Genomic DNA, 17329 nt, shown 5'->3' with positions numbered 1-17329 from the left:
ATCCTCTGTCCATACCTCCTGTCACCTCCCTCCAGTTGATCCTGGACCTCAAATCAGGCATTCTTAGCTTTCCCCCATTTGTGCCCCTACCTCCAAGACCCTCTGTCCCCCAATCTCTTCCTCCTTCTCCTGAGGCCTCTTCCCCCAAAGTCTTTCTTTTTGGGACTGCTCACTGTTCTTCATGAAAGGCAGGTTAAACTTATCTCCCTCAAATGGTGGATGTTTGAAAGGTGTGGCCTGATGGAAGGAGAGAGACACCCACTGAGCTATGCACCCTTGGGCAAAGTGCCTTTCCCTCCCAGAGACTCAGTTTTCCCGAGTTCAAATCCACAGAGGACGAGGACCCAGCTGTCCTGCGGAAAAAGGCCTTGTGATGTGTACCGTGTCTGTGTTTCCACGTGTGCATTTATTGTTATTGCTCAGTATAGTGTTGAAAAGGCAGACAAATCCCATTAATTACAAAGAGCACAAGCCAGAGATACAGAGAAATAAAGAGTGTACAATAAGAGCACAGTCACTTCCCAGCCCCAATTGCCCCAGAGCCCCCCGGAGCCCGGGCAGCTCGTGGAAGCTGGAACGGCACCATTTCCTCGCTACTCTGTTATAAAATATGTGCACACAAGAGTTAGCAAAGTGTGGCGACCCCCGAGAGGAAAGGTCCGGAGGGAGAGCACCACAGGCGTTACAAAACAGACTTCGGGGGCTGAGAAGGTCCCAGAGCAGCCTCAAAGGTCTTGTGTTTGGTGGAGGGGGTGATGGCTGATGCCCAGGTCCTGGGATCCCTTTCCCTGTACTTGGGTGAGTAGGATCTCTACATCACAATCAGGAGAGCTTGCTTCAGAACTTGGACAAGACCTGGGGATTTTTCTGCTGTTGTTTGATTTAGGCCTTGGCTCTAGAAGACCCAAAGCCTTCAAGAAATGCACCCCTCCCATCTTGTGATGGGATCTCAGACACTAGGGAGAGAGTTTTGGGTAGGAGGCACGTCACAGTGCACCTAGCTGACAGCCTCCTGTAAGTAGAGCAAGAATGGGCAGAGGGTAAGGGTGGCGTGAAGGTCCAGGAAAGAAATGGCTGCATCCCAGAGGACCTATCATACAACCACTGAGAAAACTTTGGACAAAGAACAGGAAGTGAACTCCCTCCCCCCCCCCAAAAAAAAAGCAGTTCAGGAAAGGGGGATGGGAATAAATGTTTCTCCAGGAGGAGAATAAGAAATACAAACAACTGGGCCATGCATCAGGTAGCTCCAGGTCTGGGAGAGAGCCTTCTTTCTCTTCTGGACTGGGGCAGGTGGAGGGTCCACCCCAGCACAACCAGGGGGGGGTGACTTTGGGTCCCAAACTGAGATTGGGAGGGGACTTGGTGGCCTCTCCTGTTGACACCCTTGCTTAGGGTATAGATGAGATGTTGTTGGGGGGAACATCCGGCCTCCCCCCAAGATTTAGGACACTCCTTTTGTTTCTCGTTTTGAGACACTCTATTTAGCGACCCTGAGTGAACAGTGCTTACAATGGCAGGAAGATGTTTGCACGTAGAATGACAGGGCCTAGTATATGGGGTGGGGGAAGGGCTGGGGCTGGAAGAAGACTTGGCAACATTTTAAAGTTTACTTAAAAGAACAGCTGTGAGACAGTAACCAGCAAGTTTTGTTTTAAAAAAGAGAGAGAGAAGGGTGTTTATCCTATCACATGATAAAACATATAAAGCGACAGTAAGCAAAACTGTATGGCTGGTTCCAGATGAGACACCCAGATAAGGGAACAGAAGAGAAATTCCAGAAATAGGCCCACATCTATATACACCATCAGTATGTGGTACGGGGCGGGGGTTGGGGGGCATTTCAACATGGCTGTGAAGAGTGGCTACTCCAGGGGTAAGCCACCCAGGCTGAGACAGGTCCAGAGTCCTCGGCCCAGTACCATCATTGCCACTGGTCCGGTCTCAAAAGCAGGGCACCCTCCCTCTTGTCAACTCTGTGCTCCAGTTGGGACAAAGGAGGAAGGGGCCAGGGTGAGGTGAGGCGGTGGGAGCAATCGAGGCTGCTTCTGAGTTAGGGAAAGTGCTGCCTGAGTTGCAGGGAGGAGACATTTCCTCCCCGCCCACCTTCAAAAGTGGGTGATTCTCCAGCACCGGGGGTCACTCAGTGGGCCCCTCGCTCTTCTCTCATCTGTTTGGGAGAGACAAGTTGCTGAACTTAGACTTCAGAATGAATCTGCTACCTTCTCCTGGAGCCCTTGTCCAGAGGACAGAAAAGAAGCTACGTGGATGGTGCAGTCCCAAACTAGAAAAAAAATATACATTACAGAATATATATTTACTGTGTTCTGTTTGATTTTGTTTTTTTCCTTTTTTTTTTTTTTTAAACCACAGACATTTCAGAATCACACTGCGGCAGTAAGAAGAGTCAGCGATCGAAGCATAACCATTGCATAGTATTAAATGAACAGAGACGGTGAGTTCTTTATTTACAGTTATTGTCTAGATAAAAAAATTCATAAAAACAGATGAATGGTCATAAATTATTTACCCCCTAATGGGGTGGACTGCCAAACGTACCCCATGCTGCTAGATATAGGACGCAGAGTGCAAGCTTTATGTACTACAGTGAGTTTGGACAAACCAATCATTTCCTCTGTGTGTGTGTGTGTGTGTGTGTGTGTGTGAGCATCCATCATTCCTGACAAGAAAAGACCAACGCTAATGTCGGGTGTCCTCCGTTACTTCCGCTGCTCCCTGTTCTCCAAGCTAGGCTCTACTCAGAGAAACCCCTCCTGTTTTTCCCTGTGTCCTGGCTCCAAATAAACAGGGAGCATGGGTGTGCAAGCACAGCTTTCCTGGTGTCGTGGAATGAGGTCATGGACACAAGATTGGAACAAAGAAGGTGGGGAGATGGAAAACCTTGAGAAAGGAAGCTACAAAAAAACACCGTGTTCCAAGGCTGCTCCATGTTTTACATGTGCGGGTCTCTACTTTCTCGGCAGGCGAGCAGTGGGCTGGCTTTTTGTGGTGTTTGTATTGGAATCCAGTAAGCATATCTGAGGGCTGGTCACCCCTTTGGGGATGCAGTTTCCTCTGCTGGGTACATTCAGAGATATTCCTTCACGACAATCAGGTGATGCTCTCGCACACGGAAGGTCCTCCTTCCAGGAAGGTTTTGCCAGGTGGGATGGGCTGACTTGGGATCCCAAACCCTCAGGTTTCTTCACAGCCACCCAGACGTAGGCCCTCCCAGCTGACTATGGCTCTTTTCCCGAGTGGCTCTCATCTTGTTTGTGGAAGAATTCTCTGGGCCTGGAGAAGGGAAGGGCCGAGCTGACACAGAGCAACTGTGGGAAAGGTCAGTATGAGGAATGAATTTTGCAAGCGAGGTGGAAAAGTGTTTGGTTTTCCTCGAAGCATGGGACGTCATCGATCATGGTATTCAAAATGTCTTTTGCACTGTACAAGTTTATGGAAAAAGATTGTATGCTGAAAAGTCTCAAAGCAAACTTTGTATTAAATACAAAAGTTCTTTTATGAAAAAAGCTGATACCCACAAAGTGCTTAGCAGTTAAGAGGCTGACGTACAATTAAATAAGCTCTCATTAAGTGGGATTACTAGTGCTGTTATTGTCTTGGGGGGAAAATAACCACCTTTTCTCACCTGTGATACTGTAGGGTTTCAGAATGGCTTTCTGTCTGGGAAAGCGAGACTTGCTGTCAAAAGGCTACAGTATATATTGCGACTACAGGAAGACAATTTGGTTTAAAAATCACACTGAATACATCTCAATATACACATCATAAGGTTCGTTCGGATCTAAATAGTGCAGAGAAAAAGGCTACTCTTCTTCAAAAATAAAAATAAAAGCAGCAGGCCTTAATGATCCTCATCCAGTATGCCAACAGCTCATACGCTGCAATTTATAAGTAAATAAACCTCTAAATTACTAAAAAAAAAAAAAATCAACACAGTAGCATTTATAATATTGCAACACTACCTCAACCTCTGTACAGACAGTGCCAAAGAGAACCTTTTTTTTGAAATGCTCTTAGTAAACTCAAGCGAGTTTCATCGAGAGAAAAGTCTTCAACCAGAGCTTGGCGGACCCCGTCATCCTCCTCGGGCCGGGCCGGCCGTTAGTGCTGCAAACCTAGGAAGCCTTCTCTCCTCCTCTCCCTGTGTCTACGGAGCACGAGCACGGTGTTAACCCCCTCCGGATGGACACTCAGTAGCATTTGGCGTCTGCCTGAGCCTCCCGCGGTAGTGACATAATTGAACGGAAACAGCAGGCAAAAATCAGAGCATGGCTATTGTAAAACATCAAGGATGCAATCCAGGGAAGTGTCTGTTGGGCTGAGCTGTCTTTATAGCATCTCAGCCACCAGTGTTCTTAAACCGTACAAATAGCCAAAGACGTTATCTACAGGTTTGTAAACAAATTACATTCTTGTTTTAGGACATAAATAAGTTAAAATAGAGCATTTAAGCGGAAACAAGGCAACATGCCGGCAAAAAAACTTTATATATCCGTGTGTGTGTGTGTGTGTGTGTGTGTGTGTATACCTATCTATATGGACGTATACGGTCTTGCAGAAGTATACGTTGATATAGATACAAAGAAATGGATATAACCTTGTGAGTGTCTATGAAGTTCTTCGGTTCCATTGGTGCAAATTTACTAGGTGAGTTAAGCTCTGCAGTTTCAAAAAGTTGTTAAATTAACCTATGCAACTGAGACCATGCTGCGCAAGCATTTCAAAAACTCACAGACCAGTCGATTGGATAAATAGTCTCAGAAAAGAGTCTGTTGTCAGTTCCCGCCTAAGAAAACAAACAAAAGACCCTCCCCGACCCCCCCCAAACCAAACAAGGGGAGGACTGGAAGTGCACAGTACATTCATGCAGGGGACGTGGTGGCCTGGCGGGTGCATGGCTGGTCCATGTTCGGGCGGGAGCCGGGAAGGGCTTGTTCTGGGAAAATCGCTCACTCCCGCAAGCCCCCCCTCCCCAAGGAGATCCCGCCCCTTGCCTCAAAGTGAAAAAGAGTTCAAACAGCATCGCAGCCAGAAAAAGGGTCTTTTGGGTGGAAATGTTGGTTTTCTCGCCAGTATTTGGTTTCCTGTTGTTGCTCGTTGCTGCTTGGGTGAGCTGGGTGCCTGGATGGGTGGGGCCCGGGGGTGGGTGGCGGCGGGGTCCTCAGCTAAAGCGACGTCTCCAGGCTGTGGATGGGGCTCCCTGGACTTGAAGAGGTAGCTGATTTGCTTGTGTCAGTCGTCAGATTGATCCCGCTGTCGATGGCGCTGTTGTTCTTGTTGAGCGATGACGGCGGGCTCGAGTTCTGCTTGAGTGCGGCATCTTCTTCCAGGTCGGTGTCGTCAATGAGGGGGATGTGGGGTTGTGAATCTTCGATCCGGAATTCGGGGTGAGCCATGAAATTATGGATGGAGGTTCGAGACTCAGGCTTTTCTAGACCTTCATAGAGAGAGCTACGGAACGCCTTCACGACGCGAATCTGCAAGGGAAACATAGGGGTGAGAAGCACTGCCCTGGGTGGGGGGCCCAGTAGCCAAGCTGGGGGAGGGGCTCGGAGGAGGGGTTGGGGGGAGGGGTCAGGGCACAGCAGGCGGCTGGAATCCACAGTCGCTGGGTGTTATGAGCATGGGAGGAGGGGGAAGAATGGAAGAGGGGCTCAGGTTATATGCATCCGAGAGGTTTTAAAAACTGCTTTGGTTTTGGTCAGAACTACAGTATGAGGACAGGAGGAATCAAGCCCCATCACAGAGATGGTGGGAAACAGTGGTTAGAGGAAGCATAGTCCACTCCGGCGGCCACCCAGACCTAGTGAGAGACTGAGCCTTGTTAACTTTAGAGCAGAAGTTCAACCATGCAGAAGGGGTGCGGGACCAGGTGGGAATAAAGGAGGAAGGAGGAGAGGCTATTTTTAGAAAATTAATCTCCAAAAAAACCACACACAGTTAAGAAACCATACAACATGGAACAGATAACGTCACAAACGGAAAAGGAACAGAAAGGGGGAGACGGTTGGATGAGCCGGGATGGGAGAAGACACACGAGGGCCACAGAACAGGAACATCAAACCGAAGGCAGCAAAGCAAACCAAAGCCAACTCAGGGCTTTCTGGGGTGCAGAGCAGAGGCAGCCAGAAAGCACGAAGGAGCCGGCAGACTGATGACATTCATGGGCAGGAGCATGCCACGGTGAGGGGTCAGGAACCACACAGCACACACAGACAGACACACGGCTACACTTGGAAGCCTGGACAATGTGAACGGAGGTCTTTGTACCCAACGTTTCTTTCCTTCATGCATTTGGGAGGTAAACACTCGAGTATAGACTCAAAGCCCTGGCCAGTCATTGGAGTTGGCTTTGGGGTCCCTCATTTCCTGGGGTATTTGATTTACTTGTGCTTTGAAAACACAAAAACCCCAAAAAAGGAAGCCAGAATCAGATGGCCAAACCCAGCCCTGGGTGGGATTCTAGGGGGTGTGGACCTGAGCCACAAAACGGCATGTTCTTTCACCTTCTGTGACTTCGTTGGAAGCCATGGTTCTCTGAACCACGAAAGGGGGTTGGATCTTGAGTCTTCCAGGTTGGTGGAAAGAGCACTGGACTCAGAGTCCGGAAGACTTGAGCCTGAGTCCTGGCTCTGGCACTTTTGGTGCCTTGACCACGGGCAAGTGACCACATTGCCTCACTGGTCGTCCCCTGTCCTGTCTCACGGAGTGCAGAGGAACAGGATCCCTGTGTTGAAGAGAGGGGTCCCTTCTCCAGACTCTTGGGAGGGGGAAGCCATGCCTGTCATCTCCAGGGGCAGATGGAACTTGGGATAAAAAGGTACTTTCTCCTCTATTCTTAGCCCCAACTCAGAGTGGAGGCAGTGGCAGGGGAATACAAGGCAGCCTCAGTGCCTCCAAGGAGCAGAGCCTCAGCCGAGGTGGCCGTGGAGCTGAGAGCAGTGGCTGCCTCCACACCACAGACCCGCGGGAGGCAGAGGACCGCTGGGGTCCTTGTGGGGAGGCCCTTGCGGTCCCAGGATCTGTGGAACTCCCAGCTGAACCCAGGGGTATCTTGCTGGTGGGACACAGGTGGGGAAAGCGTGGGCCATGGAGGTGAGTTTTCTGGGTGACTGTGGCTGGTGGTTTTAAGTGTCATAGCTCAGGGTCTATTTTACTATTTCAGAGGGAAGTGTTTCTAAAGCACATAAGATGTGTATCTATTTAGTGTGTACAGAGAAGGGTTTAACTTCAAGTTGGTCAGGAATCCTTTTCGGTCTTGTGTAAGACCCCAGAGTTTTGATTTTGTTTGTTAAGTTTCTTTTGTTGTCAGCCATCATTAGTAGTTCTGATTTTTCCTTGTTTTCTCAAAAGCATCTCTGTCCCTTTTCCTCCTTATGTGCTGGGGCTGGGGACTCCATGGGACCCTCCTTGTTGGAATCATGCTTTAAATAAGAGGCAGCAGGTGCCTGCAGATGCCATGCATTAGTGCTGGCCCTCTGACAGGCATTTCACTGCTCCGAGGATTCTTTCTCCCTGGATTCCCCATTCATGGCTCTGCAGAGATTATTAAATATTCTGATCTCCTGATGAGCAGGCCACTGCACCCTTGATTCAGTGAAAACAATGAAAAAGGTGTTGTGGGCCTCAGTTTTCTTATCTGTAAAATGGGAATAATAATCACTGTAACTGCCCAGCTTAGTGCCCAGTGTGTTCTGAGGCTGAACTGCAATAAGATGCTGGCTGGGGCACCTGGTGGAGGAGGAGGGATGGTGGCAGGACCCTGTCATGTGACTGAAAATGCAGAGGGGACGACACACAATGAGATGCAGGCCCCTTGCCCTCCCCCTGGCATGGAGACAACAGAGAGAATGAACTGCTCTGGACAAGACTGTGGGGACAAGACTTTTTGGGACACCCCACCACGGCCATCTCAAGTCTCCACTTCGGTTCACTCCGCGGCTGAAATGGAAAAAAAAAAAAAAAATACGGGAAGAAAAAAAGCTCTTCCGCCTCCCTTCCCTGCCTACCCTAAAGTGAGATTTTTGGGCGTGAGCCGCATTTGGGCATGGGGGGAGGGGAGAGGGGTGAGGACCGGGCCTGTGGGATTTTAGACATTTTGGTTTCATCAGTACAAAGGGAGTAGGACACCCATGCCCGTGTTGGAGGGCTCTGAGGAAATGCGTAGGCCCCGGGCTGGGACGGGTTCGACATACTCGAATGTTTACCCGGCTTCAGGGAAGCCAAGAGTCTGGGATTGATTCACATTCATTTCAGGCTCAAGGTTAAAGACTCACAACCTCTTTTAATTTCACTCTCTCTTGCTGAACTCTGTATCCAGGGTTCTCTAGCCCTCTAGGGAAACAAACACATGGAATATTCAGACAGTGGAGAGGTCTAGGCCCCACCCCAGAAGCAAGCCATTTTCTCGCCAACCCAAGATTGCACTAAGTCAGTTACCAAAACGCTAATGAGAGATACAGTTTTCTTTTCTTTCCTTCTTCATTTCTCCCCTTAAGAGATGCAAACTCCTTGCTCCTAGCAGTCCTCAGAATCAGGAATGTGACGGGGAAGTGGCAATAGGAGATGCCCGGTCTGGTAGTGGCCAGAAAGTGGCCGGTTCTGGGTTAGGACCCTGCAGTTCTTGGCTTGGTTGGTTTGAAGGAGTAGGACCTTCACTGACCAACACGGAGCCTGCCACACACTCGTTAAATACAAAAGTGGTTTGAGATGGGTGCAGATGAGTGTAGCTTGGCCCTGGGTCAGAGCTGAATGTTCATTTTGTCCTGGATCACCAGCGGGGAGGTGCCCTTCTCCCCAGTCCCTGCCAGGCTGGTAGAAATTCAAGCAGAGAGACAGCTTTCTTGGCCTTCTAAATCCCAGAGGATCGGCTCCTTTCCACTGTATGAGACTATGGGCATGGGCACTGGTTCTGGAATGAAAATTCCGCCTCTGCAGGCTCCAGGTCTATGCGCTGGAAAGTGGTGTGCACTGGTGGGAAAAATGAGGGACTTTGGAGTCAGGCCTCTTGCCACTCACTTGGGTGATCTTGGTCAAGTCAGTCCACTTCTCTGAGCCTCAGTGTCTTTCTCAGTTAAATGGATATATTGAAGAAACTCCTTCCTCCTATTCATTTGCGAGGCATATGTGAAGTGAAGAATATGGGAACAGCTTTGGAAAACGCTGAGTGAGGCTCAAGTATAAGGCCTTATAGGCATGTGCCTTTAAGTTTCTGGGGGAAAAAAACCTCTCATTTTTGAGTGAGTCAGAAGAGGAAAGCACGAGAGTGGACGAGAGTTCCCGCACAAACATTCCGGATGTCAGCCTGACCTGCCTGTCATGTCTGCATGCACCTGTCTGCCTGGCACCCTCTGTCCCACAGTGGTGCCTGGGGAGCGATGTGTGATGTGGTGGGGGGGCTCCTCACCCCAAGGTCATGAGTCAGAAGTCCATCCCAGGGACAGGGGCCCCCGGCCTTGGTGCTTAACTCTTGATAACCCAGGAAACAGTGGTTTGACTCCTTCTAGAATATACAGACTCCAGGTATTTTGAATTCAGCATACATATGGCTATCCTCCTCTGCTGGAGAATCCCCAGGAGGAAGACCCTTCTCAGAGGAGGTGGGAGGCAGCCTACCTTTCCATCCCACCCAATTTGGGACCCCTTCTCTTAACTGTGGCTACTGGCTTCACACCTCCCTGTGGGAAGAAAGCCTTTGGCTTTTTTTATTTTTTTAATTAAAAAAATTTTTTTTTCAACGTTTATTTATTTTTGGGACAGAGAGAGACAGAGCATGAACGGGGGAGGGGCAGAGAGAGAGGGAGACACAGAATCGGAAACAGGCTCCAGGCTCTGAGCCATCAGCCCAGAGCCTGACGCGGGGCTCGAACTCACGGACCGCGAGATCGTGACCTGGCTGAAGTCGGAGGCTCAACCGACTGCGCCACCCAGGCGCCCCAGCCTTTGGCTTTTGAAGGGACCTTGGCCGGTAGCTAGAGGGCCCTCAGAGTCCTTGGAGACCAGAGGGTATGTCATTGTTATAACGACTATTCAGGAGAAGGAGGAACTGGGACTATTTATTTAGAGTTCACATTGTGACTGTATTGACCAAAATGTGTGTGTTGAAACCACAGAGGTCGTGATCTCTTTTGGAACCAGTACCCTTGGCTAGGGGGGATGGTCAGGCTCCCATAAAGCATGCTGAATTACAGTCTGGAGTCTCCAATAGAGGGTAGGAATACAAAATGCTTAAGGAGACAAGATGGCAATTGGATGAGGGAGTCACGCTTGACCATTCCTGTTGGGTCCTTGGAGAGGTGGGCAAAAATGGGTGTTTCTCTGAAGAAGTGTTGAGAGCTGATTGTTCCTCGGCTGGCCTTATGGTTTTATAAATGGCACAGGAAAAGGTGAGAATGATATTACCCAGGTTTGAGATGACCAAGCTCTTTCCCTAGACTATAAGAGCTAAGGTGAGGGGCTATGCCACAGGAAGACTTCCAAAGGCTGCATGGGTGCCCAGAAATGCCAGGTTGTCTCTGGCTGTGGCCAGGGTGAAGCACCATGCCTCAAGAAAGAGGCTAACCCGGGATGGACAAACAGCTGAGTGAGCACTCAGAAGCCAAACTGGCTGGCAGCCAGACCCAGCCAGGGGGCTGTAGGAGTCACCAGGAGGGGTGGCAGGAGCCAAAAGAAATGGATTTTTCAGCCAGTGGCTCTCCAGACCGGAACTCTTTTTTTTTTTTTTTTTTTAAGTGATCTCTACACTTGAACCAAGATCAAGAGTCATATGCTCTATCCACTGAGCCAGCGAGGTGCCCCTAGACCAGAACACTTGGTCATTGGTCTTCAAGAAAGGTGGTAGTGAGTGCTGAGCAAGGCCAGAGCTATGTGGATGCAGGAGTAGGTCAGCTGGGTGAGGCTCTCTGCTGTAAAGGGGAGGAGGAGGGGACCAAAGTGTTTCCTGCCCTGAGAAAGCCTGGCAGTGACTTCCTAGTGATAGTCACAGACATGCGACTTGGACACCATCTGCTCAAATAGCTCTCCATTTCACTTTGGCTTCACCTCCCCATTGCTGGGATTTTGTGCTAATGAGTGAACATGGAAGGGCTTTTGTTCCCCTTTCTGCACCCCGCCCCCCCATCCTGTCTACCTGGCAGGGCTGCATCCATTGAACAGTCATGGGATATGAGCATATGCCATCAGCAGTCTCTCTGTGGCTTGTGTCTCCCACCAGAGGGCTCAGATGGCCCAGGTCCCACCCTGCATGCAAGTCCTTTCCCACCCAGTGGAAGGGGATGTGTGTGGTGGGTGTACTGTGTTTGGATGGGGGAACAGGCACTTTACAAAATATGGAGAGATGAAGCCTAGAGTCTGTTCCTCGTCAAAAGCTGGGCTAGAACAGACACACTGTGGCAATCTGAGAAGACGAGAACCAGGGGTTCCCTTATGGTTTGGGAGAGGCTGACTGGAGACAAGGTAAAGGAGGCAGGTGGCAAATAGACACTTCTTATTCTCCCTGGGGCCTGAAGCTATGGGGGAGGGGTGGTTCAGAAAGATCTCGACAGGCCAGAAATGAGAGACCCAGGTCAGAAGTCTCCACTTGAGAGGAGGAGGTGAGCTTGGCAGGAAGGAGAAGATGGAGGAGGTCAGAGTCCCCCGCTATCCCTGAGATGAGGAAGGGCCAGAAGCCACGGGTTAGACCAGGTCCTTCAGGGCGTCCTGGCACCCAGCCAAGACGTGAGCCTGGGCCCACCGTTTTGTACCTGAGGTCAAGCTGAATGGGTCAGGAGCTCTGTCCTTTCTAGAAAGGGGTCAGACCCTCAGTGTGCAGGGAAAAGTGTGTGTAAGGCAGTGGATGTCCTCAGATGTACAAGGAGAGAAGGCAGAGGGTTCTGAACCACCAGGCTGTGATCTCCTTGATGGCCTGGGAGCCCTCACCGACTAGGATCTCTGACCTATAGTGACCCCTCTCTTGGCTGCACCCCACTGTGACTTGACTGTGACCCCTCAGGGCCTTGACCTGTGGTAACCCCCTACCTAACTGACTATAAGACTCTAACTGCTTGGCCAACTCTGACTTTGCCCTCATGGGCTAGGCTTTTCCTGACTGAGTATGATCCTAGACTGATCCTAGACTGATGCTTTGCCCTCCCCGCTGACTGCTGTCCCTTGGCTGCTGTGACCCTTTGGTGCTGGGACATTTGATCACGGGAAACTCCCCTCCAGATGCTGATCCTTTGACTGACCCAGACCTTTTTGGCCACTTTCAACCTTCACGACCCCTTAGCTGAGTGGTTAAATCCCTGACCCTGACCCCAGCCAACCCTGGCCCACCAAATGACTGCCACCCCATGACTGGCAATGCTCTCCTGACCAACTGGGACCCTTCTCTATGGCTCTGGTCCCTCAGCCCCCTGGGCCTCGCCATGACTGGCTGCCCCCCGTGTCCTTGGTGCCCCGGCCCCTGCCCGCCCAGCACTGGCGTCGGTGGCGCCCGAGGCAGTAAGGATTCACACTCACGCCCAGCTGCAGCAGGAGGAAGGCTGGTCGGAGAGGAAAGAGCATTGGACAACGACACGCGACTAGGGCTAGAGAGATTGGCTACGTCCTGGCTCTGGCTGGTGACGGAGGACTGTCTCCGCAGGGCCCCCTGAAAGGAGGCCCCGCTCTTGAAAGTATTGACTACTTCAATCTGCAACGGAGGAGAGAACGAGACAAGTTGCGAGAAGAACGGACACACAGCTACACGACTGACAGGCGCAACGCCACGAGAACAGCCGCAGCCACGGTGACAACGACAACGTCACTTAAAGTCAAACAAAGACTACCAGACACACTCAAAGCCTCTGCAAGATGTCTGCTCAGCTCCAGGCCCATCTGTAGGCCCCAGAGTCCCGGGGAGGGCTGGCCAAGGGGGCCGTGTGCTGGGGTCCTTGTCATGGGGGAGAACCCAGGCTTCTCAGGAGGCTCTTGATCTGAAACCTGTCCCACCCCGACCCCGGCTCCCAGAGAGTGCTGTCTCCTGAACCTTGGTCACCCCTAAAACTAGGGGGGCATACCTACCTCTCAGGGCTGTGGAGGCCAATGAGAGGATGTTTGGGGGTGCCCTGTGGGGTGTGAAGCAGCCCAGGTGATCTTCTGTTTGTTACCTAGGCCTGGCGGATCGAGGTAGGGGCTGGGCAGTACTTCCCAGAGTGATGGGGGGGCAAGGGACCCACCCTCTCTCAGTTTCCTAGTCCCCCGTGTCCATCATCCCGCGGGGCTGTGAACGAACAGTGTGAACTACAGCTCCAGCCTAGGCAGAGGGCTGTGCAAGAGTGTGTGGGGCCTACACATTTGTGGCACGTGTCTCTGTCCTGGGGAAGGAATCCATCCCACACGTGTGCTTGGCATGTGTGTCCTTGGTGTGCACGTGTGTGTCTGTGTATGTGTGGGGAAGACCAAACTTTGCTTCCCAGAGTGGTGTCAACACCCTGGCGGAGGGCAGTGTCTGAAGGCCCAGGTGGAGGACATGTAAGCACGTGTAGAGACGCCAGGACCTCCCAGGCTGACCCCCAGGCTCGGGAGAATGTGGGGTTGGCCCTGCCCTTACATGGCCTGGTGCCCACCCTTGCACTGCCCCTCCCGGTGGCCGCCCCACGACCCTGACCCGAGCCTCTCACTCACCTCAGCACTCAGGCCCCCTCCCCGCTTTGGGGCATCCCCCCTCGAAACCCATGGTGGGTGTGACCCCCAGTCTGACCCCTCGCTGGTCTGTGGGGCGAGGCGGAACATTCCTGGGGAGGCCGCAGCTTCTTCAGCAGCCACGGGAGCGTGCGTGTGGGGAACACGGCTGGTGAGATGGGAGAGCAGGGCCGGAGTCCGGTCTCTGAGTGCCTGTGGGGTGGCATGGAGCACGCCCGTCTCCGTCACCCACCCGCCCTGGGAGCCTCCCATACCTGGGTCTGGATCCGATTCAGGCCTCGGAACCACAGGATCTGGCCCCGCCGCAGCTCCCTCTCGGCGTGGTCTATCTCCTCCACATCCTCATTCAGCTCCTCCTCCGGGATCTCCTCCTTCTGCGTGAGCCTCCCTGCCTCCTTGAGGAACTTGAGCCTGCTGGTCGGGATGGTGGCGATGACCTGCAGGGGGTCCAGCGGCAGGGTGATGGGGGCCGTCCCACAGGTGGCCTCCTTCCGCCCTGCCACCCCACCCCCCTCTCCTCCCCACTTACCTACTCATGCTCAGCTCGCTCCTTAACTCATCCTACCTGTTCCTCAATTCCATCTTGTATAATTGCTTATTGATTTGCTTTTTAAGTCACTCATTCAGAGGAAAATCTTGGCCTTCAGGAGTTGGACAGATGTGACTTTGAATATGCCCCAGGCCTTACAGGCCACATGACCTTGGGTAAGTCACTTAACGTCTCTGAGCTCTGCCTTTCCCATCTGTAAAGCTGGGGGTAATTCTCAGAGTTGGAGGATTAAGCAGGGTGGTGTATCTAAGTTGCTGTGCATGAGCCTGGCTCATGGCTGGCCCTCAGGTCCCTGGGCTCATTCCTCCTGATCATTTGGTCCTGTGGAAACTGAGTGTGGGCAATAGGGGCCCAGGGCACGGGTACCTTGGGGGCAGCCAGTCCTAGGACTTGGAATGGTTGCCTTCCCAGAAAGGGAAGGCAATATGGGAAGGGGATATGCTTTTATCCTTAATCGTCCTCCAAAGGGCTTGTCCGTGGGGCTGAGACCTGAAAGACAGACCTTGTGGGGAGGCTGAGGTGACAGAGATTAGAGGCCCCTTTCCTATCCTGTAGGGACAAACAGAGGCTGGCCTGGACACTCAGTCTCACGGGTTCTCTGGAGGTTTCAGCATTGCCCACCGGCATAATCCTCAGGCGTCAGGAGTCTGCTCTCCCAGAAGCCAAGAGCTCCCTGAGGGTGTGGGCTCTAGGAGGATAAAGATGGCCTGGCTGTGAGGGTGCCCAAGGAATGGGGTTGCGAAGTCAAATCTAGTTTATCAACTTCCCAAAGAAGCTCCAAAGTTGCAAGAAGGACCTTTTTGGATGAAACTAAATTTTCTTCTTTATCTTCTATCTAATTTCTGCTACTGCAACTTCCCACTCCAGCCTGGAACAGCTTGAAATCAAGAACAATGTCTCAGGCAACCTGGGGCTCCCAGTACCTGGATGACGGAGCACCTTGGGAATAAGGCCCCCTTGGCCCAGATCCAGCTCCAGGTACTTCTCCCAAGCACTGCATCCTGGTCTGTCTGCAAGCAGACGTGCTCTGAAGGAGTGTGTGCACGTGTGTGTGAGCGTGTGTGTGTATGCATGCACACATGCACACACGCACACATGCTTAGGACTTGGGCAAAAGTAGGGAGAATGTTCTGGGTCACGGCTGGAAGGGCCCCCACAGAGCAGTCAGCCCATGGTTCCCTAAAGCTGGGGAGGATCTCAGACACAGCACTGGATAGCTCTGAGACAAGGCAGCGTTCACCCCTCTTCTGTTTCCTTGGAGCCCTCTGAAGGAGTCTCTGCTTGGACCCCTTTAGACAACAAGCTGGCTTCAGGATCTAGTTAGAGTTTAATAACATAGTTCTCATTGCATTATTATTTTTTTGGTTAGCTTCTGTGTATGACAGATGATGCCGATTTTCTAATCATGTTAGCAAGATAAAGTTGCCTTTTGAAATAATTTCAATTAAAATAACTGATTGGATTGAGGGAAACCATCAAGCAAATAGTAGCATCAGAGGTATATAGATCTATAACAAAAATTATAGTGGTGGTACCCCAAAGACCAGTATTTGGGACCTGGGGCCAAACCCCATCGCTCACATGCCCAGAGATGGGGAAGACCTTGCCTAGGGCCAGACAGCGAGCCCAGGGCAGAGCCAGGACTTATTCCTGGGGCTCCCGGATTCCCTGTCCAGTGCTCTTTCTCTCCCTCTGCTGAGAACCCATCCAGAACGTACCTGGCCCCAGACGAGCTCTCCCAACCCGATGAATATGCACCACATCCACTGGTCCAGCTGCAGCGGAGAGCAGCTGAACGGCTTCCCCCCAAACTGCACGATCACTATCTGGAGGTCAAAGGGGAGCACAGGGACAGAGAGAGAAAAAGAGAGAGAGAGAGAGAGAGAGAGAGAGAGAGAGAGAGATAGGCCATCAGGGGCCAACTCAGGGGTCTGGGCTCTCAGGGCACTGCCAAGGGGCCCCGGCTGTCCACTGCCCACCCCAGCCCAGGTGAGGGTGGGGCCTGGCTACCTGGATGGCAAAGGTGCCCAGCACGATGGTGCAGAAAATCGGGTTCCGGAAGATGCCATCAAAGACATTGCGCTCGCCATGGATCTTGCGGGCGTTGATCTCGTTGAAGAGCTGCATCATGACGAAGGTGTTGAAGATGATGGTGTAGTGCTCCGAGGGTGGCGAGTGCAGGGGGGCGTTCCTCCCACTGTCGATCTGGAACATCTTCTCGCCTGCCAAGCCGAGAGGGCAGGAACTGGGCTGAGGGCCACGGCTGGGGAAGACGCTGGCCCCGCGTGGGGGCCTCTCCTACACAGCCAGGTGGGTCATGCAGGTCAGAGGCGGTGCTCTGGATATCAGGGGGCAGAGTGGGCTTGCGCTGTTGGGTGGTCCTGAGTGTGAGTGGAGGGATAACAGAACCCTTTCTTTTCTAGGGGGAAAGACCTTGGGTGAACTTTACTTCGCTTTTCTGTGGAGATCTGATAAAGGTGGAATGCCAGCTGTGTTGTGAGCTGACACTGCTTATAGAAAGTGACCTCCAGGGGCGCCTGGGTGGCGCAGTCGGTTAAGCGTCCGACTTCAGCCAGGTCACGATCTCGCGGTCCGTGAGTTCGAGCCCCGCGTCGGGCTCTGGGCTGATGGCTCAGAGCCTGGAGCCTGTTTCCGATTCTGTGTCTCCCTCTCTCTCTGCCCCTCGCCTGTTCATGCTCTGTCTCTCTCTGTCCCAAAAATAAATAAATGTTGAAAAAAAAAATTTAAAAAAAAAAAAAGAAAGTGACCTCCAGCTGGCAAACTCATCGGGGACTGGGAGGACTGGGCGTGAACCAGGAATCCCTGGTGGAGCCTGTGGCCTTGGGCTCCCCTGAAAGGGCTACTTCTTGTAACTGAATGTGTCCCTTGCTGAGGCCTCTGGAGACCCCTGGGGCTCTTACAGGAAACATCGAGTGCTACCTGGAGGTTGGGACTCCTAGGCCAGGCCGGCTCTGCCTATGTGGCCTCATTCTCTTGTACCCGAGCTGTCACGTGATGGGGGAGAGTCGATCCCCCCCCCCCCCCCCGGCTGCTGTGTGGACAGCCACAGGTGTCAGGCCTGATGTCATTCTATAT

General features: G+C 52.1%; 1 protein-coding gene across 15 annotated transcripts in view; it reads right to left on the bottom strand.

Moving 5' to 3' along the window:
* Positions 1-387: 387 nt before the first annotated feature.
* ATP2B2 (ATPase plasma membrane Ca2+ transporting 2) overlaps positions 388-17329 on the bottom strand; it is a 302573-nt gene continuing 285631 nt past the window's right edge. For 9 of the 15 annotated variants that reach the window (XM_086697430.1, XM_086697433.1, XM_086697431.1 and 6 more), the window contains 4 exons: positions 16244-16455; positions 15952-16059; positions 13938-14120; positions 388-5498 (listed from right to left, as the gene is read on the bottom strand). In XM_086697430.1, the coding sequence (XP_086553556.1) occupies positions 5187-5498; positions 13938-14120; positions 15952-16059; positions 16244-16455 (815 nt within the window). In that variant the 3' untranslated portion in view covers positions 388-5186. Of the gene's footprint in view, positions 5499-8300; positions 8356-12519; positions 12692-13937; positions 14121-15951; positions 16060-16243; positions 16456-17329 lie in introns of all 15 variants that reach the window. The other 6 variants (XM_086697438.1, XM_086697441.1, XM_086697443.1 and 3 more) reach the window with 4 other exon arrangements.

The sequence above is a fragment of the Puma concolor genome, chromosome A2, assembly GCF_028749965.1.
Source record: "Puma concolor isolate L17-30 chromosome A2, mPumCon1.1.hap2, whole genome shotgun sequence".
NCBI lineage: Eukaryota > Metazoa > Chordata > Mammalia > Carnivora > Felidae > Puma > Puma concolor.
This window is presented reverse-complemented; position numbering and strand designations above follow the sequence as displayed.